This window comes from Debaryomyces hansenii (genome assembly GCF_000006445.2).
Source record: "Debaryomyces hansenii CBS767 chromosome A complete sequence".
NCBI lineage: Eukaryota > Fungi > Ascomycota > Pichiomycetes > Serinales > Debaryomycetaceae > Debaryomyces > Debaryomyces hansenii.
This window is the reverse complement of record NC_006046.2, coordinates 1134186-1158222: the sequence shown is the minus strand read 5'-3', so window position 1 is coordinate 1158222 and position 24037 is coordinate 1134186. Positions and strand designations below refer to the sequence as shown.

The 24037-nt window shown below is 35.8% G+C and overlaps 16 protein-coding genes across 16 annotated transcripts; 10 read left to right on the top strand and 6 right to left on the bottom strand. All coding sequences in view use genetic code 12, as the record gives it.

Annotated features, from left to right (window-relative positions):
* Window positions 1-152: 152 nt before the first annotated feature.
* Window positions 153-1196, top strand: DEHA2D13794g (DEHA2D13794p; the record flags this gene model as incomplete). The annotated part of the gene is made up of 1 exon (XM_459077.1): window positions 153-1196. The coding sequence occupies one exon, from the start codon at window positions 153-155 to the stop codon at window positions 1194-1196; it is 1044 nt and encodes a 347-aa protein (XP_459077.2).
* Window positions 1197-1482: 286 nt separating this feature from the next.
* On the top strand, window positions 1483-2470 carry DEHA2D13772g (DEHA2D13772p; the record flags this gene model as incomplete). The annotated part of the gene is made up of 2 exons (XM_459076.1): window positions 1483-1534; window positions 1608-2470. The coding sequence occupies 2 exons, from the start codon at window positions 1483-1485 to the stop codon at window positions 2468-2470; spliced, it is 915 nt and encodes a 304-aa protein (XP_459076.1).
* Window positions 2471-2539: 69 nt separating this feature from the next.
* On the bottom strand, window positions 2540-3886 carry DEHA2D13750g (DEHA2D13750p; the record flags this gene model as incomplete). The annotated part of the gene is made up of 1 exon (XM_459075.1): window positions 2540-3886. The coding sequence occupies one exon, from the start codon at window positions 3884-3886 to the stop codon at window positions 2540-2542; it is 1347 nt and encodes a 448-aa protein (XP_459075.2).
* A 741-nt stretch (window positions 3887-4627) lies between these two features.
* On the top strand, window positions 4628-5989 carry DEHA2D13728g (DEHA2D13728p; the record flags this gene model as incomplete). The annotated part of the gene is made up of 1 exon (XM_459074.1): window positions 4628-5989. The coding sequence occupies one exon, from the start codon at window positions 4628-4630 to the stop codon at window positions 5987-5989; it is 1362 nt and encodes a 453-aa protein (XP_459074.2).
* Window positions 5990-6200: 211 nt separating this feature from the next.
* DEHA2D13706g (DEHA2D13706p) lies at window positions 6201-7565 on the bottom strand (the record flags this gene model as incomplete). The annotated part of the gene is made up of 1 exon (XM_459073.1): window positions 6201-7565. One exon carries the CDS (start codon window positions 7563-7565, stop codon window positions 6201-6203), a length of 1365 nt encoding a protein of 454 aa, XP_459073.1.
* A 1229-nt stretch (window positions 7566-8794) lies between these two features.
* On the top strand, window positions 8795-9019 carry DEHA2D13684g (DEHA2D13684p; the record flags this gene model as incomplete). The annotated part of the gene is made up of 1 exon (XM_459072.1): window positions 8795-9019. One exon carries the CDS (start codon window positions 8795-8797, stop codon window positions 9017-9019), a length of 225 nt encoding a protein of 74 aa, XP_459072.2.
* Window positions 9020-9097: 78 nt separating this feature from the next.
* DEHA2D13662g (DEHA2D13662p) lies at window positions 9098-9382 on the top strand (the record flags this gene model as incomplete). The annotated part of the gene is made up of 1 exon (XM_459071.1): window positions 9098-9382. One exon carries the CDS (start codon window positions 9098-9100, stop codon window positions 9380-9382), a length of 285 nt encoding a protein of 94 aa, XP_459071.1.
* Window positions 9383-9671: 289 nt separating this feature from the next.
* DEHA2D13640g (DEHA2D13640p) lies at window positions 9672-11009 on the top strand (the record flags this gene model as incomplete). The annotated part of the gene is made up of 1 exon (XM_459070.1): window positions 9672-11009. One exon carries the CDS (start codon window positions 9672-9674, stop codon window positions 11007-11009), a length of 1338 nt encoding a protein of 445 aa, XP_459070.2.
* A 357-nt stretch (window positions 11010-11366) lies between these two features.
* Window positions 11367-12695, bottom strand: DEHA2D13618g (DEHA2D13618p; the record flags this gene model as incomplete). The annotated part of the gene is made up of 1 exon (XM_459069.1): window positions 11367-12695. One exon carries the CDS (start codon window positions 12693-12695, stop codon window positions 11367-11369), a length of 1329 nt encoding a protein of 442 aa, XP_459069.2.
* Window positions 12696-12881: 186 nt separating this feature from the next.
* DEHA2D13596g (DEHA2D13596p) lies at window positions 12882-14315 on the bottom strand (the record flags this gene model as incomplete). Its single annotated transcript, XM_459068.1, has 1 exon — window positions 12882-14315. The coding sequence occupies one exon, from the start codon at window positions 14313-14315 to the stop codon at window positions 12882-12884; it is 1434 nt and encodes a 477-aa protein (XP_459068.2).
* A 128-nt stretch (window positions 14316-14443) lies between these two features.
* Window positions 14444-15952, top strand: DEHA2D13574g (DEHA2D13574p; the record flags this gene model as incomplete). The annotated part of the gene is made up of 1 exon (XM_459067.1): window positions 14444-15952. The coding sequence occupies one exon, from the start codon at window positions 14444-14446 to the stop codon at window positions 15950-15952; it is 1509 nt and encodes a 502-aa protein (XP_459067.1).
* Window positions 15953-16047: 95 nt separating this feature from the next.
* On the bottom strand, window positions 16048-16950 carry DEHA2D13552g (DEHA2D13552p; the record flags this gene model as incomplete). Its single annotated transcript, XM_459066.1, has 1 exon — window positions 16048-16950. One exon carries the CDS (start codon window positions 16948-16950, stop codon window positions 16048-16050), a length of 903 nt encoding a protein of 300 aa, XP_459066.2.
* Window positions 16951-17614: 664 nt separating this feature from the next.
* DEHA2D13530g (DEHA2D13530p) lies at window positions 17615-19597 on the bottom strand (the record flags this gene model as incomplete). Its single annotated transcript, XM_459065.1, has 1 exon — window positions 17615-19597. The coding sequence occupies one exon, from the start codon at window positions 19595-19597 to the stop codon at window positions 17615-17617; it is 1983 nt and encodes a 660-aa protein (XP_459065.2).
* A 163-nt stretch (window positions 19598-19760) lies between these two features.
* On the top strand, window positions 19761-20596 carry DEHA2D13508g (DEHA2D13508p; the record flags this gene model as incomplete). The annotated part of the gene is made up of 2 exons (XM_459064.1): window positions 19761-19797; window positions 19869-20596. 2 exons carry the CDS (start codon window positions 19761-19763, stop codon window positions 20594-20596), a joined length of 765 nt encoding a protein of 254 aa, XP_459064.2.
* A 211-nt stretch (window positions 20597-20807) lies between these two features.
* Window positions 20808-21656, top strand: DEHA2D13486g (DEHA2D13486p; the record flags this gene model as incomplete). Its single annotated transcript, XM_459063.1, has 1 exon — window positions 20808-21656. One exon carries the CDS (start codon window positions 20808-20810, stop codon window positions 21654-21656), a length of 849 nt encoding a protein of 282 aa, XP_459063.2.
* Window positions 21657-21807: 151 nt separating this feature from the next.
* Window positions 21808-22341, top strand: DEHA2D13464g (DEHA2D13464p; the record flags this gene model as incomplete). The annotated part of the gene is made up of 1 exon (XM_459062.1): window positions 21808-22341. One exon carries the CDS (start codon window positions 21808-21810, stop codon window positions 22339-22341), a length of 534 nt encoding a protein of 177 aa, XP_459062.2.
* Window positions 22342-24037: the final 1696 nt, after the last annotated feature.

The window sequence follows — 24037 nt, the reverse complement described above, 5'->3', positions numbered from 1 at the left end:
TTTATTTATTTGGTATTAACACTGCGTGTTTAATACTGTTACAATTTTATCTTCGGACGTAATTATTAAAAAAGCTGTACGTGGATGCAATAATATACACATTTATTACAAGCAAACCATTTATATAAGTACACATATAATAGGACACTAATATGTTGGACTGGGCATCTACATTTCCGGGATATACACAATTATTAACCACAGCCAAAAAAGTATTCGGAAGGGTCATCCAAACGGGACCTACCCCGAGGCACGTAGGAATGATTATGGATGGGAATAGAAGGTACGCCAAAACCCACAAGATTGAGCTTAAAGAAGGCCATAATATGGGATTTGAGAGTATGGCCAATATTTTGGAATTATTGTACGAGTCTGGAGTTGAATGTGCTACGGTATATGCGTTTTCGATTGAGAACTTCAAACGACTGAGTTACGAGGTCAATTGGTTAATGGATCTCGCTAAGCTGAAGTTCAAACAAATAAGTCAGAATGGTGAGCTATGCGAGCAATACGGAATCAAAATAAAGATCTTGGGGAGCACTGAGCTATTGCCACCGGATGTATATACCATCTTGAAGGAAACCGAAGAAATAACTAAAGATAACACAAGAGCAGTGTTGAATATTTGCTTTCCATATACGTCGAGAGATGAAATTACCAGCACCATCAAAAATATTGTTAATGAGTCAGTGCAAAACAACGACTTTGTGGTTGACGAAAATACTGTTGACAGGTTTTTATACACTTCAAATTCTCCTCCGTTAGACATTTTACTTCGTACTTCGGGTACCTTTAGACTCTCAGACTTCCTATTATGGCAATGCGTATCCTCATCCTGCTCGATTGTTTTCGTCGACAAGTTATGGCCCGAGTTTGGACCTTGGGATATGTGTAAGGTTTTGATCAATTGGAGTTTCAACACATACTGGTACGGTAATGGAAGTGGTTATTCTACGTCAAATAAGAACGTGCGTAAAAACACCTATCAACTTCAACCGGACATTGAAAAAGGCACACTTATTCCAATCACAAACTCAAAAGGTGCAAGTGGGTTTGAGAGATACACCTCTGAATTTGAAGACGATGATGACGAAAATAGTGATGTCTATCAGAGTGATATTGAAGACAACAATTTTGTGAATGAGTCTGATACTGCTACATCAGAAAACGAACCAGACTGGAAAAAATCCAATTAAATTTAATTTACATATCTTTTATACGAATAATTATTAATGCATTTAAAAATTAAGTTGGATGAATATGAATTGCCTATTGCCTAGTCAATTCTCGTTCATATCTATGTATTACCATCTTGTCAATAATCTTTCTTGCTATCTAGTATAGTCTAATTTGTAGTAAATCACGTGGGGCCAATATTGACTCATTAACTGATGCATGTCGAGTAGCCATTCTTGATAAAGAATTTTCAGTCTAAAGACATATTCAAGTCATTAAAACCACCAGTTAAGGTATATATATATTATGGATTTAGTGAATCACCTTCCAGACCGTTTATTGTTTGCTGTTCCTAAAAGTATGTTGTTTTAAAATACAAAATAATTTTTTATTGGCATGATAGACACGCAATGAGTACTAACAAAATTCAGAGGGACGTTTATATGAAAAATGTTGTAGCTTGTTGAAAGGGGTTGATATTCAGTTCAGAAGATCCAATAGATTGGATATTGCTATTTCCACCAACTTACCAATTGCATTAATTTTCTTGCCTGCAGCGGATATTCCAATTTTTGTCGGTGAAGGTAACTGTGATTTAGGTATTACTGGATTGGATCAAATTAAAGAGGCCGATATGTTCAACTCCGTTGAAGATTTGTTGGATTTACAATTTGGATCTTGTAAATTACAAATTCAAGTCCCAGCTGAAGGTGAAATTACTAAACCTGAACAATTGGTTGGTAAGAAGATTGTTAGTTCATTCACCAAGTTGAGTGTTGATTACTTTAAAACGTTAGAGAACGTTGAAGATGAAACTAAATTATCTACGAGTATCAGGTATGTCGGTGGTTCAGTTGAGGCTTCTTGCGCCTTGGGAGTCGCGGACGCTATTGTTGATTTAGTTGAAAGTGGTGAAACTATGAAGGCTGCCGGCTTAACAGCAATTGAAACTATTTTGCAAACTTCTGCCCATTTGATCTCTTCTAAGAAACCAAAATTTCCGGAATTGGTTGAAAGAATCCACCAAAGATTCGAAGGTCTTATGGCTGCACAAAAATATGTTCTATGTAACTACAATGCTCCAAGATCAATTTTGAGTGCCGTTTTACAAATCACTCCTGGTAGAAGATCCGCAACTATTTCAGCCTTGGAAAAAAAGAGTGACGAAAATGAAGAATGGGTGGCCGTTTCTTCTATGGTCGAAAAGAAGAAGATAAGTGATATTATGGATGATTTGAAAAAGGCCGGTGCTTCGGATATTTTAGTGTTTGATATCGGTAACTGTAGAGTTTAGTTTTATAAAAAATGGAATAGTACGTATAATTTATAGAAATCTACGATATAATAATGAATCTAAAACAGCCTATTTAATGGATAATTTGTCTACCGCCAAAAAGACTGCCCCACTTTTAGGCGTAGACTTTAAATCGTTGTATACTTCATTATCGAAAAATTCCTTAAGTTCCTTCAGGATTATCTCTCCAGCATAAATGTAGTCATCTATGTCATTATATAATTGACATGAAAATCTAGCGTATGCTTTGCCATTGTTAACGCTAAAAGGGACGAAAGTATTATGCTTAAAACAAATACGTTCCTCGAGATAAAGCAAATATCGTTTCAAATCACTTCTATCAAAGTCTTTTGTAGCATATTGCTCTATAGGGATTTCTATGTTGACCATTGCCGTAATTGCTGAACCGTCTTCATTATCTAAGTAAGTAGTACCAGGCCAAATCTTTTTAGTAAATAGTTCAACAACCTCGTGGCTTAAACCTTCACAGTATTTTCGAATTACAGATTCACCCCCACATATATCCTTCCTAAACAGAATAGCTTCTCCAATAATAGGAATATTCGGTTTATTTTTTGTTCCAGTATAGTGGAATGTATTGATGAATCTCATTTTATTCAATTCTTCAGTTTCTAAGGGTTCATTATCATCTAAATAGGAGAAAGAAATAGGCATTGTATGAATCTTTCTCTGATGCTTTGGATCAACATAAAGAACTGCACATCCCCTTTCAACATAAAGCCACTTATGCAAGGTCGTGACAAGAAAGTCAGGCTTTAAATCTTTTAACGACAATTCGACAAGACCAATACCGTGAGCACCATCAACAAGAGATAATACACCATATTCTCTACACAATTCCGTGATTTTCTCGAAGGGAAATCTAATGGCAGGTTGAGATGATACTATATCGAATAAACATAATTTCGGTGAGTTCTTTTCGAATTCATCTCTAAATTTGTCTAAAATTTCAGCATTGGTTAAAGGAAAATTAAGTTCTATTAAGATAACTTCAATTCCAATCCTATTCTCCAAAAACTTAACAGTATTAGCACATGCCCTGTAAGTTGTTGACGAAATTACAAATTTGTCGCCTTTAACAAATGGATAAGATCTCAAAATTGTATCAATTGCCGTACTGGAATTCTCCAAAATAGCCAAATTATGGTAGTCACAATTTAATAAGAGTTCGTCGGCCACCAATTTTAAGGCCTTAACATAATCGTCTCTGTTCTCGTATCTTATCGCTTTTTCAGGAAATAAGCTTTGCTTTTCAATATTCTTTAAATAGGAATTTAAAATCAAGTCCGGGGTTAAGCCGAACGATCCATGATTAACATTAACAACATTAGGGTCTAATTTTGCGAAGTACTTCTGTCTAAATTGCTTTCCAAATGGAACTTTGGGTTCTGTCATTCTTGGTTCTGTAATAGTACTAATAGCAATAATAGATATGGGAATGGTAGCAATTCTTGGAAATATATACTAATGGGTGAGTCATGTACCAATCTCACTGCTCAGAGAAAGAATTTCTGATCTCTGAGAACTATTAATTAGTCACTTTTGAGAACTGCCGTGTATAAATGAGTTAGAAGTTTTAACCTTTTATACATATCTGTTCTCTTGTGCATATATATCTTGATACAGCTATTTGACGGTGTCAATGATCCAATTTTATTCAGCATATTGTTAGGACTTCAAACAGGAAAACTGCTTGACAAAATTTTGCAGCTACCTAATCCTCACGATAAATGACATCAGGTACAAATTTCATTACTAGTTTACCAATTTCTATATTGAATACATCTCTTATAAATAGGCTTGGCCGAAATGCGTAACATCTATTCAAAAAATTGAAACCCATTAGTCACAATCCCATCTTGGTATGCAAATATGTGTAGAAATTTAATTTTAGAACAGTTTTTCAATTGAGATAACTTTCATCATCTATATACTTCAGTTAATCATATCAATAAGTATCTGTCTCTGCCAACTTCCATCATTCATTATTGCTAACTAATGCTATCTGAAAGCCTTAGCTGGAACAGAGGCATATAAATTGGTACTCGCACTACTATGTGTTCTTGCCACCAGAAGTAAATCTCGATATAAGTTCAAGGAATAATAGGTTACCTTTATTAAGAAAGTCAAATAAGCATGTCGAGAGAAGATCCATTGAAGGCTGAAAAGGATTTTTCAGCTACCTTAGATGAGCAATTTCCAATTATTGAAAAATTAACTGATTATAAGGCTGCTGTAGATAAATATTTAGTTTTAGAAAAGCAGACGAGACAATCATCAGATTTATCATCATCCAAGAGAGTTTTAACCAAAATTGTTGAAACATTGACTGATAATAATGATTGGGAATATTTGAATGATTTGATAACTTTGTTATCCAAAAAACATGGACAATTGAAATCCTCTATTCAGACATTGATCCAAAGCGTTATTGACAGATTAGATTCGTTAGATGAAAACAACAAGAAGCAATTGGAAATGAAAATGAAAATTATTGAAACTATAAGAACTGTTACTGATAAGAAGATTTTTGTTGAGGTTGAAAGAGCAGTTGTTTCTAAAATGTTATCTGAGATTTACTTGGATAAACTCGATGATTTAGATAAGGCTATTGAAATCTTATGTGATTTACAAGTTGAGACATATTCATTAATGGCATTTGATACAAAAATTGAGTATATTTTAGATCAAGTAAAACTAAACTTGCAGAAGAAGGATTATAATCAAGCTAAGATTTTGAGTCGTAAGATTTTGCTTAAGACTTTGAAGAATTTCGAAAAAGCTGAATTATACAAGACGACATATTTAAAATACCTTATTGAGATAAGTGTTTTTGAAAAGGACTATATTTCAATTGTGAAGAATTTGTTGTTATTGATTGAAATCCCTCTCGTTGAAGAAAACAAATCAGAATTCCATGAGTATTTGGTTTCAATCATCTATTACATTATATTATCTCCATTCGATAACTATCAACTGGACTTGATCAACAAAATTAAAACGAATCCAATTTTCAGCAAAAATGTGGATGCTAAAATTTTTAAATTATTAGAAATTTTCACTACCAACGAATTAATTCACTGGTCTAATATCGAATCATTATACAGAAATGACTATTTCAACAAATCAGCTATTTTCCAAGGAAATGAAGCCAATTATGAAAATTTGCAAAAGAGATGTGTTGAACATAACTTAAGAGTCATAAACAAATATTACCAGTACATTAAATTAGATAGATTATCATATTTGTTGCAATTAACTAACCAACAACTGGAAACATACGTTTCTGAACTTGTTAACAAAGGAATGATTTTTGCTAAGATCAATAGACCACAAGGTATAATCAAATTTGAAAAACAAAATAATAATAGTGAAAATATTAATGACTTGTTAAATGACTGGTGCTACGATGTGGATAAATTGTTAGAGGAGATTGATAGTATTGGCCATTTGATTAATAAAGAAGAAATGATGTACGGCATCAAGCAACGTGCTTAAATAGGTAGCCCTTTATAAAATAAATGATGAAGTAATTAATTCAACGTAAAAATCTTGTTGTCTTGGATTCTTAGCGAGAATGAGTGCTACATTAAGATGAAGAAATATTTTGTAATTAGTACTACATGAGTATAACTAGATATATTTACGTAGAATACTAAAACAATATTTCTATAATCAATGGTGCATAAAACCATCAATATTCATTGCATCAGATGAGGAATCCAACCAATGCAACAAGCACGTTCAAATATGTGTAGTTTAAAGTGTTAGCCCCTGATTCTCTTGAAGAAGAGCTTGAAGATCCAGATCCAGATCCAGATCCCGAGGATGATGAACCAGACGAAGACCTTGTAGATGATGATGAACCAGTCTTCTTACCGTTCTTATAATCGTCAGAATCATCGACATCGTTGTCACCGTCAACACAAGCCCATTGAGTAGAGGCATCAAAACCGTTACCTTCAGGATCAACAATAGCATTAACATACTTTAATGCACCCTTTGGTGTGCTTGGAAGCTTGCTGGTAGCATTCCAGTTATCGTTAATTGCTGGACATTTCGAATGGTCTAAGTCAGATTGATACTTACCATCACCCTTTGGATTACTGGTCTTTTCAAATTCAGACTTTAAGTTATCGAAATCATCGTTAGTTGTAATAGTGGAATTGTCATCAGAAATTTTGACTAATCCGTAGTTGGATTCTTCTTCAGAATATTCGTATACTAAACCACCAGAGAAAACCTTAGTCATCTGTTCTGAGTAAAGAGCTTCAACTTCAGTGAATGGTCTTGGGGTGATTTTATTACAACCGTATTCTGATAAGAATAATGGGATCGAGTAGTTGGAATATTCTTCTACCTTCTTGTCGTAACCACTTCCGGTATAAGATGACTTCCCACACCAAGAGTAATCGTTGAAACCAAACATATCAACTCTAGCCATTTCGTCATCTCCACAGTTGAAGAAATGTGCAGTTTCCAATCTGTTTTCTTCAACATCGGCTGCTGAGTAGCCCACGGGGATAGAGCGCAACTTCTTGTTCTTGATGAAAGTCTTGATGTCTCTGACAACAGCCTTCACATATGTGGCTGAACTGGTGGACTTGTCATCATTAATAACCTCGTTACCAGCAAAGAATCCCAAAACATTGTCGTATTCAGCCAAGTGGTTAACACTGGCCAAAACTTCGTTCAAGTACATTGTGTTGTACGAACATTCAGCATCGTCTCTGGCAATAGAAGCATAAGGAATATTAACATCAATAATCACGTAGATCCCTGCATCTGCTAATGCTGACATACAATCATCGTGGTCTGCTGTATTATCAATTGAGTAAACTCTAAGAGTGTTGATTCCCAAATCCTTGAAATACTTGATGTCTCTTTCACAAGTTTCTTTGTCAGCTAACGGATCAAATAAATTCGACTGTCCGCCGGGTTGGTAGTCAAGCCCTCTAATATAGAATCTCTCGTCTGACCCTTTTACAAAAAATGCGTTACCCTTGACTTCGATCGGCTCGATCGCAAGCCCCAACGTGATCATCCCTAATAAAAAAACTAAGTATTTCAACATCCTTGTATCCTGTGCTTCGTATATTTCTTGGTGGATATGGCTTAAATTAATGGCTTATTAATCTAATAAATTTCTTATAGAAAGCGAGTGAATTTCCAATATTTTATATTAGCAAAAGAGTTTTTGTCAACAAAAATTTGGCTTACTTTATAGCTATATATAATTGTTTATAAAAAGATAAATATATATAAACATCCAAATATCCAAAACATTCACCGTATTGTCTGGGCACAAAATTTCACATTTATGGTCGTGCATATGGAATGTTTACGTCTACATACAATGCTGCAGCAATTGTTCCAGAAGCTGCCTAATTGAGCAGGATGTGCGACAATAGAAACCTAGACCTAGGCATATATGACTGGTAATACGAGTGATAAAGGGGAGGAAGAAGGAATGAAGGCGAGTCTGATGGACAAAAGATAGATAATGAGTAAAAGATGTAAGAACTGGAAAGATGTAAGAAGTGGAAGGTGGGAATAAGAAATGTAAAATTAGCGCGCAGAGGGTACTATACAAACGTGGGATCTATAGCCCCGGAATCTATTATTGTTATTTTAATATGCGCAACAATTGGGTGAAGAGCTTCGATGGATACGAAACAACGTAAATTAGAGGTTTCGAGAGAAAAGAAGTAGGCGGATACGATGGAGACGAGGCTGTACGGGTTAATCTAGTGTGAGAGGTGGGACGATTCGCACGAGCATTTCTTGGTAAACAGCCTGGGCGTGCCAAGAGCCCAATTAACGTGTCTGTTCTTGGACAGGGGAAGACGCGAGACAGTAGAGGGTGGGCGTGAGTGAGTGAGTATTAAGTAGAGGCAAAGTAACGGCGATCAGCGGAATTGCAGCGTAGTAGGTAAGGCTTTAAGGGTAGGGAAACGTTTGGGTAGGGTGTGGGAGTGCAACGATGCGATAACATGGATACGTGATGTGGCAACGTCTGGGAGTGTAGGAAGGACGAAGTGTGGGAAGTGAGAAGGGAAGGGTTGCAATGTAGAGTGGGACAAATAGGCGATAGGAGAATAGGCTGCGAAAGAGACGTGGTTTGAGGTATTTGGGCGATAGCTAAATGATTTTGTTGGACTGGTGTGACGGTTTAAGGGTGTGTCTCATAGAACACTCCTATACTTTGTTACGGATGTTGTCTCATGTGGAGCTCTTTATAAGGTTGTGTCCTATGATTGTTCCATAACTTTCTACTATAGAACTGTTGCTTCACTTTCTACTATGGAATCTCCTATGAAACTATCTCCTATGAAACTATCTCCTATGAAACTATCTCCTATGAAACTATCTCCTATGAAACTATCTCCTATGAAACTATCTCCTATGAAACTATCTCCTATGGAATTATCTCCTATGGAATTATCTCCTATGCAACCATCTCCATGCAACTATGTACTGTTCGACGGAACTGCCTCCTATTGCTTTGACATCATTTACTGGTATTAACCGTAATTACTGCTATATATATAGAATTGTTGTTGGAAAATTTTGACATTCGAACTGCTTAATACTTGTTTCTTCGGTATGAGAATGACCGGCTCTGCATGCTGCTTCGACCTAAGGTATCACTTGGAATACTATTTACAATCAATGTACACGCAGACCTCATCTACAAAAAATCCAACTCTCTTGACTACTCCATACTCGTCCTCTACGTTGCAATTTCGTACCCAACCACCACCATCCCTTCACCCTCCCTTATTGTCTCCTCCTGCTTTGCATACTCATTCTACCCTATACCCACACCTTTACAGCCACCTCTACATTCACACTACACACAAAATTCACACTACACAAAATTCACTTTAAATTCACCACTGTGTTAGACCCCAACACCATCCATTTCATCCGCCAACTCTCTATATCCCACTGACCCGTCCATATCCATGCCATATACATGTCATATCCATGGCCCATACTAAAATCAATGCGACGTGCCCTAACCAGGCCCTCTAAATAATTCACAATTTTTCATTGGCTGATTGGCAATACGCACTAACAAAGGTTAACATTCAGGTGAAAAAACGTAAAAATATTCTATCTAAAGTAATAGTAATAGGAAAACCATTAATTACTTAACTGTTGCATTATAATAACGATGATTCGTGGATCAGCCCTCCGTACCAGCGCTAAAAACTTGACAGCTCGTCGTTTTATCTCGAGTGCCAATTCTCAAACTAAATATGCTACATTATCCAATGGAGTAACTGTCGCTACTGAAAACAACCCACACGCCGAATCCGCTACTGTTGGATTGTGGTTCGGTGCTGGTTCGAGATCAGAACACCCATACAGTAATGGTATTTCTGCTTTAACTGCTAATACGTTGTCCAACAACGTTCAAAATGGTGTATTATTTACCAGTGAAAACACCAAGGAAACGAACGGGATTATTGCTCAATCTACCAACGAAAACGTCAAGGAAGCCGCGAATGCTATTGCAAACATTGTGAAGAACTCTACTGCTACTTTAGAACTGAACGAATTCGCTAAAGCTAAGGCCTCATTAATTGCGCAAGCCAACAAACTCGAATCTATCCCATCCAAGATGGTTTTGGAACACTTGAATGCGTCTGCATACCAAGGTTTCTCGTTAGCTTTACCAACCTTAGGTACTGCTGAATCGGTCCAAGATTTGGAAGTGCAAGATTCCGTTCGTTTGCTCGAAAGACACCTCGTCGGTTCTAACACCGTCATCGCTGCCTCGGGTAACATCAACCACGACGAATTAGTCGACACTCTTGAAAGCTCTTTATCCATCCCACAAGGTTTAAAGCCAGCTACCAAGCCAGCCACTTTCTTGGGTTCTGAAATTAGAATGAGAGATGACACCTTGCCAAAGGCTTACGTTTCTATCGCCGCTCAAGGTGAAGGTATTACCTCCCCAGCTTACTACGTTGCCAAGGTTGCCTCTGCTATCTTTGGTAACTTTGACCACAACTCTGTTAATGCTAAATTTACCAGTGCTAAATTAGCTTCCATCGTTCAAGAATATCACATCGTTGACAAATACACCCACTTCTCCACCTCTTACTCGGACACTGGTTTATGGGGTTTCAATGCTGAAATTTCTAACGTTGGTAGTGTTGATGAATTTGTTCACTTCACATTAAAGGAATGGAACAGATTATCCATCTCTATCTCCGATGCTGAAGTTGCTCGTGGTAAGAACGCTGTTAAGACCGCTTTATTGGCCGAATTAAACTCCACCAAGGCTATTGCTTCTGATATTGCCAACAAGGTCTTATTGACTGGTTACAGAAACTCTCTCCAAGAAGCTTTAGAAAGAATCGATTCTATTACTACTAAGGACATTAAGTCCTGGGCTCAAGTCGCCTTGTGGGATCAAGATATCGTTATTTCTGGTACTGGTCAAATCGAAGATTTATTTGACTACAACCGTTCTAGAAATGACATGGCTATGATGAGATGGTAAGCAATTTAATTCCCAAATTCTCTGATCGCATTTATACATAAGATAAAATAAAAGCTTATTATTTTTAATCAATTTATTGTTTTGAAAAGAAAGACCCTTGTTTATATAATGAATTGTTGTTAGAGACGTAATGAAACAATTTGAATGAATATCATAATTCATTGCTCATTTGTTTATCTATCGTCATTATTCCTATTAATTCTTCTCAAGTTATTTTTTTTACCCTATTACTCTGTGTTTTCTTCTTACAGCATTTTATATATTTAGTATAAAATATATTTATTCTTTAGATTGACGATAACATAAATAATAATATGCACAAAAGTTTATTAACAGTACTTAAATAGAATATTCTTCTTAGATTATGCCACTCTTCATCAAATTCTGTTGAACGATTAGATCTGTCACCGCAGATAAAACAAACTTCATTGATTTTGAATCTGTAGCACAAGTCCTATGAACATAAATGGGTTTTTTTGTAGCATTCAAATTTAAGAAAATCTTTTCGAAAAACTTAACCGCTTCATCCAAATCAGTTGCTTTTCCAGTATAATCAGGGAAATATTTCCTCAACGGAGATTTTGAAAGCTTTGATTCAAAGAGATCAATTTTGTTCAAAAATAATATAAATGGAGTATTAAGGAACCATTTAGAATTGCACAACGAATCAAACAAAATGATCGACTCGTGCATTCTGTTAACTTTCTCGTCTTCAAATAGCATTTGGTCATACTCCGAAATCGCTAATACAAATAGTATTGCCGTTATATTATCAAAGCAGTGTATCCATTTCTTACGCTCCAGGCGTTGACCACCAGCATCCAAAACTTTGAACTTAAATGAATTGATGTTGAAGTTAGTTTCGGTGATGCCAGTAGTTTTGATTCTTCCCTTTAAAATATCCATGTCGTTGCATAAATAATTAGGATCAGCAAATTTATGGATACATTCGAAGTAGTACACAGCACTCGACTCTAATTGGAATTCATTCGACCTATCGAAACAATTTTGAATTCCTGAATCCAACTCCCATAACTTGCTAATTGCATCAGCAATTTTTCTTCTCGAATTCATCAACGAATTATCGTGGCCCTTGTTCCCGTGTATCGATATTTCCGACAAACCATTGTTGAATTGTTCTACCCCATTGGAATCTTTTCTTCTTGGGGATTCGATTGTTTCGTCATCCCAGAACGACAGACTCGCTACACCAGTACTACTTAATTTTCGTTTGTTCTTATTCCCTTCACTGTATTTTAGCACGTAATCATTTAAAAAATTAGTACCTCCTGCAACACCAGTATCGATTTGGTCCAATGCATTTGCCCTCAAAATTATCTGCTTGTATGGTATCAATGGACTATTGTCCTGGTCACACTCCAATCGAATCCCTAACTTCCGTGCATGAATAATCAATATCTTCATCGATTGGATCACATCTACCCATATAACCTGTGAATATTGCATTCTTTCCTGCTGTGTAAATCCTCCTTTGTGCAATAACTTCATTTGTTTCAAAACCGTAGATTTTCCACTTTCTCCAGCTCCTAATAGTAGCAATTTGACCTGGTTCTTCTCGTTTTGCTTGCTGGTTCGTAATCTTTGTTCTATAGCATCATTGATTTTCTTATCTTGAATAAATGGATCGTTTTCGTCCATTTCTGGGACGCTGGCAGCACAACCCATTTCCTTGGTTTTTTCGTATGATTTCCGAATATATTTCTATCTGAATGACTTAATTGCTACTTATATACCCTTAAACTCTAGAATGTTTTAGGGTACTAAATGTGTATGTTTTAGATTTTGTCCCTTACGCCGCATGCTAATCAACGCAATTTCTTTTTTTTTTGCAATTATCGATGATCTATAGAATTATAGAGTTAAACAAAATCCTATATAATACAACAGTATAATAAGGACGGCTAATAGTATACTCTGTTTTAAAAAGCCATGTATGTTCCATTTTTTAATAAAGTTCGAAATTTTAAATTTCAAATTGTCCTTAAAAGAATAGCCTTCGGAAGTTGCGAGAGAAGTTGAGGTGTATTTTGGAATAGAAACGGAATAAGAAGCACCCTCCTCCTGTTCTTTTAAGAAGTTGGATATCTTCGTAGCATTCGTAGACGGTCCAGATTGCATGGGCAAAACGGAGTAGTTGTAGCGAGAAGACCTATGCTTGATGTTCCACCAGAGGATCAAAAATCCTGATAATACCGCAAGAGCAACGTAAGTTACTATATCTGTGTAGGGTGACGGCAAATAGCATAGTTTAGTGTCATAACTAAACTCGGTAGAAAATTCGTTTTCCGGGTCTCCATTGACAAACGATAAAAGTTGCACACCAGGGTATTGAATTCCCATGGCCATACTGATAGATTTGACAGTGATCTCTCTGGTGACAGGGTCATTTGCGACTTCTGTGTGATTTATGTCACAGTAATCGTGATCGTCGCCAGAAAATATGATATTTGGTTTTATTCTTTTCAAAATTTCCAGTGATATATCAGGTTCCAAAGCCAGCTTATATTGATAACCACCACCCAAATGGAAGACCGGATTTTCTCTTAATGGCCCACATTTATTAACTTTGACATCTCGGTGCAACGGAACGTGTGTTAGTAACACTCTTGGCTTATCCTTCTTGCTATCGGCATCGCCGAAATTCTCGTCTAAAAATTGCCTTGAATCATGATGTATGTTATTTACAGATGACGAAAGTGATATCGAATCAAGTGTTACGAAGTCAACATCATTGATATTGACTATTGCGTTGGGGTTGCCGAATGTTTCCATAAACCTCGCCTTGGCCTTTACTTTGACCCCATCTGCCCATCCTATGTCGTGGTTCCCTGCCACATTGACAAAAAAGTTTTCATTAATCGTATACTCATCTTTACGGAAGATATTGTTAAATCTATCCAATTGGTTATAGAAGTATTCATCTGTTGAGGACCTACCGTCATCCAAGTAGTCACCCAAGAAAAACACGTAATCAGGTTTAAGGTTATTCATGATCGAATTATAATTTTTATGGATATAAACATCAACTGTATGCTGCGACAATTTTAACAAGAATTCATTTCTCTTGGGATATGTATGTCTATCTATAAGTTGTGGGTCTGCAATAAATAATACGTTAGTCCTGCCGCTATCATGTTGCTCAAGTAATTCAGGCCAGAGACAAGAGTTTGCCGACTTGTACGGAACATAACGCTCATGGTATATAAAAGTTAAAAGCCATAATAGAAGTAGCAGTACTGTTAGGTTATGTGTACCTCTGAATCTTGGTATAACTAGACGACTCATTTTGGTAGATACCGTCTTAGAACAAAATATAGTTGGGGAATTCGATTTTTTATCTGTCAGAATAATTTAAACGAGGCTCCGGAAAATTTCAGCATATAATAAGAATGCATTGATCCATAAGCACAACAATGATTGATAATAATGTTCTTATAGCTATAATTGTAGTCTTGGGTATCAATTATCTATATGGTTGGTATATTGATTCTACCAAAGATGTCAGCGAGGTTTACTTAAATGAACAATCTGTTATAGATGCTACGAGAAAATCAGATGAATCGGCCATTTACAAGTCGAATAAATTGGATTATTCACATGGATTGAGAATCGGATTAGATATAAGATATAACCATTATAAGTTGAGAAACGGAAACCTATGTGACGTGTGGGAGGTATTAATAAATTCTACTTTGAGAGAGCCTTCTAAGAAAATCGTAATCCATAATGAGACAATAAAAATAGTAGAGCTAAACTACATGGTTGATAAGATCGGGAACTACATGAAAGAGAAAGAATTCAAGAAAATCGCAATCAATTTAAGGAACTCCTTGGCCTGTGCCGAAGTATTTTGTATTCTTATAGCATGTTTTGTCAACCGGATTACTGTCAATTTCTACGATGATATTGAAAACGTTGAAGATATTGATTTATATGTAGTTGACGAGCAAGAACTCACTCGAGTTAAGGGTAAGAAGTACATATTATTCAATTCCACAAGCGAAAACTCGGTACATGATATTTTAGAGGGAACACGGGGAGAATTATTGAAATTTCAGAACGAATATCATCCTGATAAAGATAAGGGAATAGCCATTCGATTTAGTCGCAAAGTAAACCATAGGATCTTATCAAATATTGACTTTGCTCAGATTAATTTAATTAGTGGTATTGCATCTACAATTAAGCATGTACCATTATCGCGTATGTGGGGCGATAAAGATACTTTACTTGTGGTGCAGTCAAAGGCTAAAACTAATGAAAATATCCTTAGTGAGATATGCAAGATAATGGCGTGTTTTGTCACGAATACTGAAGTTAAAATAACTAATACTGCTGACTGGTCTGTTATCAAGTCGCATAAGCCAACTATATTATCGATTAATGAATCAGACTTCATTGAAAATGTGCAGCTTGAGGAAATCAAACCTCGGAAAAATCTAATTAAGCAGCTTCAGTTTAATCAATCTATGAAGTTCCTCTCAAAAGGGAAATTTACCACTACTTATAACGATAATTTGAGGTTAGTTTATCTTCAAACTAGTATAATTCAGAAAAGTAAATTGAATACATTGCAATTAAATGAATATAGATCGTTGTTGGGTGCTCGAATTATTATAGAGTATGGATATCCAAATGTTGTTGGACCTCTAATTCAAACTGACTTTTATGATTATAGAATTATTGCGTTAAATAACGATGTAAATGGATTCGGATGTCTTTCACAATCAATAGAAGCTAAGTTAGTCAATTTACAGAATAATTACGGTACTATATTAATAAGAGGCTATACTATCGGTAAGGCATTAAATACTATGAATAATGAAAGTAGACCCTTAGCTGATAATGAAGGGTTTATGCCAATATATAATGTACGGGGCAAGTGGGGTAATGACGGGTGTTTGTATATATATAAAGCTTAAGAGTATAATGAAAGTCAATTTAAAGCTCTTAAGTACAATACGTTACTAAAAATAAAATCAATACTATTAAACTTATAAATACATATAACCAAATATTATTTACAAGATACTTTAAACTTCTTTTCAATTGAGCCGAAGTTATCGTCCATGAACTTTCTCTTTCTAGTATCAAATAATGAAGGAATATTAGCATCATCATAAAGTAAAACTTTTTTACCATATTGACTAATGTAATAATCGCTGAAACTGCTTTTAATCACATTCAACTTACTAATATCCATATTAATTAAGAATTTTTTCCACTTAACTAATTTATGAGCGATGACTTCCAGATCTGCTTCCCAAACGATTTCATTATTGTAAATCTTATGAAACTTGATAAAGTCGTAGCCAAAAATAAGCAAGATGTTACACCAATTTTCATATTTAGAATTATTAATGTAACATTCATAATCCAATAATCCTAGGCAAGTGACTTCAAGATTTCTCAAGATCTGTAAATTCAAATCAGATTTCGCATTGGCATCAGTTCCATTGTTGCAACCACAAATCTTCAACCAAGTCTTAAAAGAATAATTTGCGTCCTGGTTAAATTTGGATGCAATAATAAGCAATCCAAGAAATAATTTCTTCGGACATGAAAGCAAATCACCTTTGCCCCTTTGTATCAACTTCAAAAGGTAAAAACAGGTAATCTGCAAGGATTGAATAGACGTCTTAGAACGTCTCAAAATCTCAACCATAAAAAATCTTAACTTAATCTTGCTCTCATCCATTTCCGGATACAACACTTTCACCAAGTTTATGGAACAGTTGATCAAAATCAAATTAAACTGCCCTTTGTTAAGGTGATGACTGTAATACTTGAAATTATTTGGCAACACAGTCTCCTTTGCATTCAAAGGTGATAACCCCGATGGAGACAAAGAATCATTAACATACGTGGTATCGGGAGTAGACTCGACATCACTCGTCAACTTGCACGAATCTAATGACATTTTATAATCTTTATAGCAACTCTATAAGCAAAACAAGCTTGGAAGTAAACCAATAAAAACAAGCTGCACGACAAACACGCCAGCTAACCGAACTTCTAGCACTCAACAATAATAAAAATTCGTAACAGGTGATATTAAAACATTAGAACACCCTTCAAAGGAACCCAAAATATATAATTAAACAATAAATCTCAAATACAACTACCAGTCCAGTAACCAATTAACAAAAACAAAGAATTAAATACACCCAATATGCAACCAAAAGCAAATGAACTACGATGAGTCAACTATGCTCTATCCTTTAGAAAGATAAATCCGACACGAAAAAAATTAAAACGAAAACACTTGTAGAATATATATATATGTTATTGAAGCTTCAATATATATTCCGTTATTTATCAAAGAATCTTACCATCAAAATTGGTTGAGAAATGCGTATTTATATAACATTGTTATCGGAACTGTGGTTGATGACTGATAAATTGAGGCTGACTCATTTTTTGTTCTTTACTGCATACAATGCGAGCAAATAATTGTAGAATAACGGATGATTCATAGCATATATTTACATTGATTTAACAATTTAACGAGGTACGATTAAAGTATATATGGTGGTATATGGTGAAATGTATAGCGGTATATAGATTTGAAAATGGAAATGGAATTAGCCTCTAGTGAGAGTTCTAAATGCTGAGTCAATAATATCTCTGATTTCCTTGTAGCTAACAATAATACAATTCTTTTCATCTTTATTGACAAGCAAGAACTTCTCATCGATACCAGCATCTAGTTTATTCAAGTTGGTTAGAACCCGGGATAAATCACATACGGGTTTTCCAAATTCGTCGTATTGGAAGAATATGTAATCTCTGAACAACTTGATAATGTACTTGTTGCCGTTTTCTTGCCAATTAGGATCGTTATCGTATTCGGGTCTGTCTATGATGAAGTTTAGCTTTGTTATTAATCTGAAGACCCTGGCGTTTTCCAATTCGGTTGAGAGCTGTGATTCCATGAAATCTTGCAGGTCTTGCGCGTTACTGCAAAAGTTCAAGATTCTGCGGGACAAATGGTTTCTGTTGAATTCTTGTAAATCGGATGTATTCATGTTCAATTCCGTAAGAAGGTTAATGAATTCACCACTGAAGTTGACGGTAGTTGACGTCTTTAAAAGACTTATCAAGTCTTTTGGCTCATGATTTCTAGCATTATTGGGCAAGCATAAAGCTGCCAAGTCTAATATTAATTTTCCGAATTTTTTGATATCAGCTTGTTGTAATTCGTGTCTAAAGGCATCTAAACCCTTTTGTTGGATTTGTTCTTCGTCGTCTTCATAGTTCAAGATATCACTTATACCAACACCGCCCAATCTGACTCTATTTTTATTTGTGACAAGAATCTTAGATAGATGCAATGCCGATCTTGCTGCCAAATTATTTTCGTGTATATTTATTAATGCGTTGGTAATTTCAATCACATAGTTCCATAATAGTTCTTCTGTTATTGGTTCCAATTTACCTCCTAATCTTCTACTGATATGTTGCTCTTGCAATGTGTTGGAGTTAGGAAAATAATCATAGGTAACTATCAAGGAGCTGTATGAGCCGCCAAACGCCATGCTTGTGAATGCTTCCTGTAACTGAACGATATTTGCGCATTTAACAGACTTCCATTTTTTGATATATTTGAAGGGCAATTCATTGGTTATTCGTAAAACCGATTGTATATCGATTTTTCTCAATGCGTACGGATTACCATCCACATTAGAAAACACTTTATAAACAAAACTAGGAAGTTCATACACTTTCGATATATTTTCAAATGAAGTGTCGATCGGGACCAACGAGTGGTATATATTTACATGGTCAGGCAAATTAGATCTTGGCAACGTCTGTAAAGTAGCTTCGTTTCTCTTTAATAACGTTTCTCTCAAGTCATTTGGAATGAACATCAGGTTCACGTTTATTTCATGTGGCGGTAACGGTATAGTCAACCTAGGAGGTGGTGCTGGGGCATACAAATGATGTTGTAGCGGATACGACGAAGTAGGTTGTTGAAAAAATACATCTGCTGAGTTCGGAGCTGCCACTGCTGAAGTTGGTTGTGGTGTACCAGCATTCCCTGGTAAATATGGATTATGTTGTATATTTCCATTAGCTTTGGCCCCAGGGGTACTAACAGATTGTGCCATAACAGGAGAAGGTGCCGAAATTTGGTCATTGTTTGAGATATATGGATTAGATGGCATGAATGATGGTGTTGACGCATTGAATTTCTTATTAGGAGTGACTGAATCGTTCATTTCTGGTTCGTTCATACCGCCTGAATCAGCATTACTCATTCCTCCAGATGGCACGAACACTGGTATTTCCTTCAAATTAGGCGACAAATTTGAAAACTTATTCGTTAAATTCGGAACGGTTGACGGTTGAAACGATGGTGTATTAAAATTAAACTTCTTTTTCATGTCTGCATTAGTGTTACCTGAACTGTTTGTTGTTGCGTTACTTCCTTGTGACCCCGGTACGCTAGACGTGGGTTTAACTGTATGGCTAAAAGCACATCCTTTATTTTCATATTTACAGTACCCATATATTAGAACGTTTTTGCAGAACGTATCCTTCGCTGAATCTAGATTTATATTCATAACTTTCCTTAATTAATTGTAGAAGCCCATATTCGATGTATTCTTATGTTATGATAACTGATAGAAATTCTTAACGTCGAATTGCGACACGTGAGAAATGGTATACAACACCTTATAATACAAATATATGGTACTTTTTCAGAATATACTAAAATAATTACAAATGACACACGTAGCTATCTTGACAGGAGCCTCTAGAGGTATGTGGTTTGTTTAGTGTGGTTTATGATGGTAGGGTTTGACGACTTGAGTCTTTACTAACGGTATTCAGGGATCGGTAGTTCCATCGCCGAAATTTATCTTAAGAAGGATTCTAGCAACAAATTAGTTGCGGTCTCTAGATCAGAGAAGGAATTGAAGAAGTTATCAGAAGAGTATGGGTCTGATAGAGTTCAATTTGTAGTTGGGGATGTGGCCAAGCCAGAAACCAGCACCAAAGTCTTGAAATTGGCAATTGAAAAATTCGGCCAAATCAACTCCATTATAGCCAATGCCGGTGTATTGGATCCAGTCGACCAAGTATCGAAGGCTGATGTCGATGGATGGAGAGGATTGTTTGATATCAACTTCTTTGCGGTTGTTGATTTGGTTCAACAATGTATTCCAGAGTTGCGGAAAACAAAAGGTAACATTATAGCTGTTCTGTCTGGTGCTTCAACTACAGCATACAACGGATGGGGTGCTTACGGTGCATCAAAGGCTGCTTTAAACCATTTTGTCTTATCGGTGGCATCAGAAGAATCCGATATCAGTGCCATTTCTGTTGCACCAGGAGTGGTAGACACAAATATGCAAAATGATATTAGAAACAAGTTCGGAAGGAACATGACCAAGGACTCTTTAAAGAAATTCGTTGATCTTCACAAGAACAATGAATTATTACCACCTGAAGTCCCTGCTACTTGTTATGTTAACCTTGCATTGAACGGATGGGATAAGACTATCAATGGTAAATATTTAAGAATCAATGATGATGCCATGAAGCCATACTTACAGTAATCATTTATAATATATATATATATACATATATATATACTTATACATATTTGTTTAGTCTGTAGCTATTATATTTATTACTGCTACAAACTACTGAAAAATAAATATTCGAGCGAATCAATATTTCTTTTTATTAAAGAATTTTCTTCCTTGCATAACAATCCCTTTGGATATCACCCAAGTGTGTTTGAAATATTGAATACGGTTAATTATCATGTTGCGATTATTAAGAACTCCTGTTTCATCGAAACAGCTTAGTGGATCGTTTGTCAAGCGTACTTTCATAAAGAATGTTAAACCTCACTATCGATCATATACAAACGCACCTCCTCCACCTCCTCCAAACGTCAAAGGCGGAAAAGGTAAGATTTTGTTAGCAGTGGGTGCTTTAGCTATAGGTTCCACTTTTCTTGCTGCCAACTTCAATAAAGAGTCCCCAAAATCGGCCATTGACACCCCAATTTCGAGCCCAGCATTCTCTAAGGGAAAGATTTCTGTCATTTTTGTCCTTGGTGGACCAGGATCTGGTAAAGGTACTCAATGTGCTAAATTAGTCAACGACCATGGATTTATTCATTTATCGGCTGGTGATTTATTAAGAGCTGAGCAACATAGACAAGGCTCCAAGCACGGTGAATTGATTGACAAGTGTATTAGAGAAGGTACAATTGTTCCACAAGAAGTTACACTCGCCTTATTAGAACAAGCTATAAAGGAAAATTATTCAAAAGGTTCTACAAAGTTCTTAATCGACGGTTTCCCAAGAAAAATGGATCAAGCATTATCCTTCGAAGAGGATATCGCAGAATCTACTTTCACCTTATTCTTCGAATGTCCTGAACTGGTTATGTTGGAAAGACTTTTGGAAAGAGGAAAGACCAGTGGTAGAACTGATGACAATATTGAAAGTATTAAGAAGAGATTTTCTACATTCCTTCAGACATCGATGCCTGTAGTCGACCACTTCGAAAAACAAGGTAAAGTTGTTAAGTTAAATTGTAATCAGCCTGTTGATGAAGTCTACAAGCAAGTTAAGGACGCATTAAAGGCGAGAAGCGTCTAAGAATGCCTCTATTGCTATCTTGACACCATAGAATAGACCATAATTGACGAAAGTGCTCCACGTGATCAATGGATTTTTTTTGTCTTAATTATATCAAGTATAGACAATACGTTAGTTTGTATTTTTATAGAAGTATCTTTACGTATATAGAATGTCAGATACTGAAACTGGATTACCAATAAACTGGGCCATTCGTGTATCCCGTACGCATAATAAAGAATATTATTTAAATCAAGCCACTAAAGAATCATCTTGGGAACCACCGTTTGGAACCGATAATGACAAGTTGCAGAAATACATAGCTAAATATAAGGCAAACGGAAATAAGCCTGTTATTCCTGAAGATGGTAAGGTTCGTGCATCTCATATTTTGGTTAAGAGTAATCAATCGAGAAGACCGAAATCGTGGAAATATCCGGATGGAATAACCAGAACAAGAGACGAAGCTATTTTGTTGTTGAAGCTGTATCAAGACAAAATATTGGGTGGAGAAATCAGTTTACAAGACTTAGCTTCCACTGAAAGTGACTGCTCGTCTCATGCTCAAGGTGGTGACTTAGGATTTTTCGGTAAGGGTCAAATGCAACCTTCTTTCGAAGAAGCTGCGTTCGGATTAAATGTTGGTGAGATCAGTGATATCATTGAAAGTGATAGTGGTATTCACTTAATACAAAGAACTGCTTAAGTTACCGTTTTACAACTTTACAATTACATACGGGGTGTTTAATTGACATCTAGCTATTTAAAATAGTTCACATTTACTTGATTGCGGAAACAAGTTGCCAATAAATATCGATTTATTTTTGTCTATTTCCTGTAACTATTAACATTTTCTTTCAAATTGAATTTATATTGTATCACATTGTATTATCTATTCTTGTATACCGTAGAATATTATGAAATTGGTCGGGTACGGCTTGCTGAAAAGTGAAAAAATTCCATTATTCAACATTTTTCAATTATAAAAATACGATTGAAAGATGAGCAGGTATCTTCTTGTCAATTGCAAGAACCGATTGACTCCGCTTAGAGCATCTTTCAACAAGGCCAGCCCTAACACTAGGAACCATATTTACCAACAAAATCGTCGGATTTCGTTCTCACACGCACCACACAAATTTAAGAGTTATTTGCCATCAGTAAACGGTCTGACGTCTTTATTCAAGTCAATTGCACTTAGGTTTAAACGAAATCATCATAGTCAACTGTCTCTAATTAAAAGCATGTGCAGAAATAATACTGAGTCTTCTTCATCTCAAGTCGTTCCCCAAGATAGAGAGGTTTTACCAACAAACGTGAAACCCCTTCATTACGATTTGACTTTGGAGCCTAATTTCGAAACTTTCAAATTTGATGGGCAAGTCATAATAGATTTACACGTCAATGAATATTCTGACTATGTTACATTGAATTGTTTAGAAATTGATATTCACGAAGCTAAAATTAATGATGTTGAAACTAAAAAAATCGAATTTAATGAAGATCAGCAATCGGTCACTTTTAAATTTGCAGATCACTTGGTTAGCGGTGCTGATGCACGCTTGAGTATCAAGTTCACTGGTGAATTGAATGATAAGATGGCAGGTTTCTATATATCAAGAAGATGGCAAGACAAAATACTTAGCTACTTCTCAAATGGAGCCTACTGATTGTCGCCGTGCGTTCCCATGTTTCGATGAACCTGCTTTAAAAGCGAAATTCGATATCAACTTGATTTCCCATAAGGATTTAGTTTGTTTATCCAATATGGACGAAAAGGAAACAGATTTATTAGGACATGACAAGAAGAAGGTCTCCTTTAACACCACACCTTTAATGTCGACTTACTTGGTTGCATTCATCGTGGGTGACTTGAAATACGTTGAAACGTCTGACTATAGAGTTCCAATTAAGGTTTATGCCACTCCAGGTTCAGAACACTTGGGTGCCTATTCTGCTGATATTGCTGCTAAAACTTTGAAATTCTTTGAGGAAAAGTTTGATATTCCTTATCCATTACCCAAGTGTGACATGGTAGCTATTCATGATTTTTCTGCAGGTGCCATGGAAAACTTTGGTTTGATCACATATAGAACAGCAGATTTATTATTAGACCCAAGCAACACTAATATCAATACGAAGCAAAGGGTCACAGAAGTGGTCATGCACGAATTAGCCCATCAATGGTTTGGTAACCTTGTTACCATGGACTTTTGGGATGGTTTGTGGTTAAATGAAGGTTTTGCAACTTGGATGTCATGGTATGCGTGCGATGCATTGTATCCAGATTGGAAGGTTTGGGAATCGTATGTCTCGGACTCCTTGCAACATGCTTTAAGTTTGGATGCTTTAAGAGCTTCTCATCCAATTGAGGTACCAGTAAAAAGAGCTGATGAAATTAA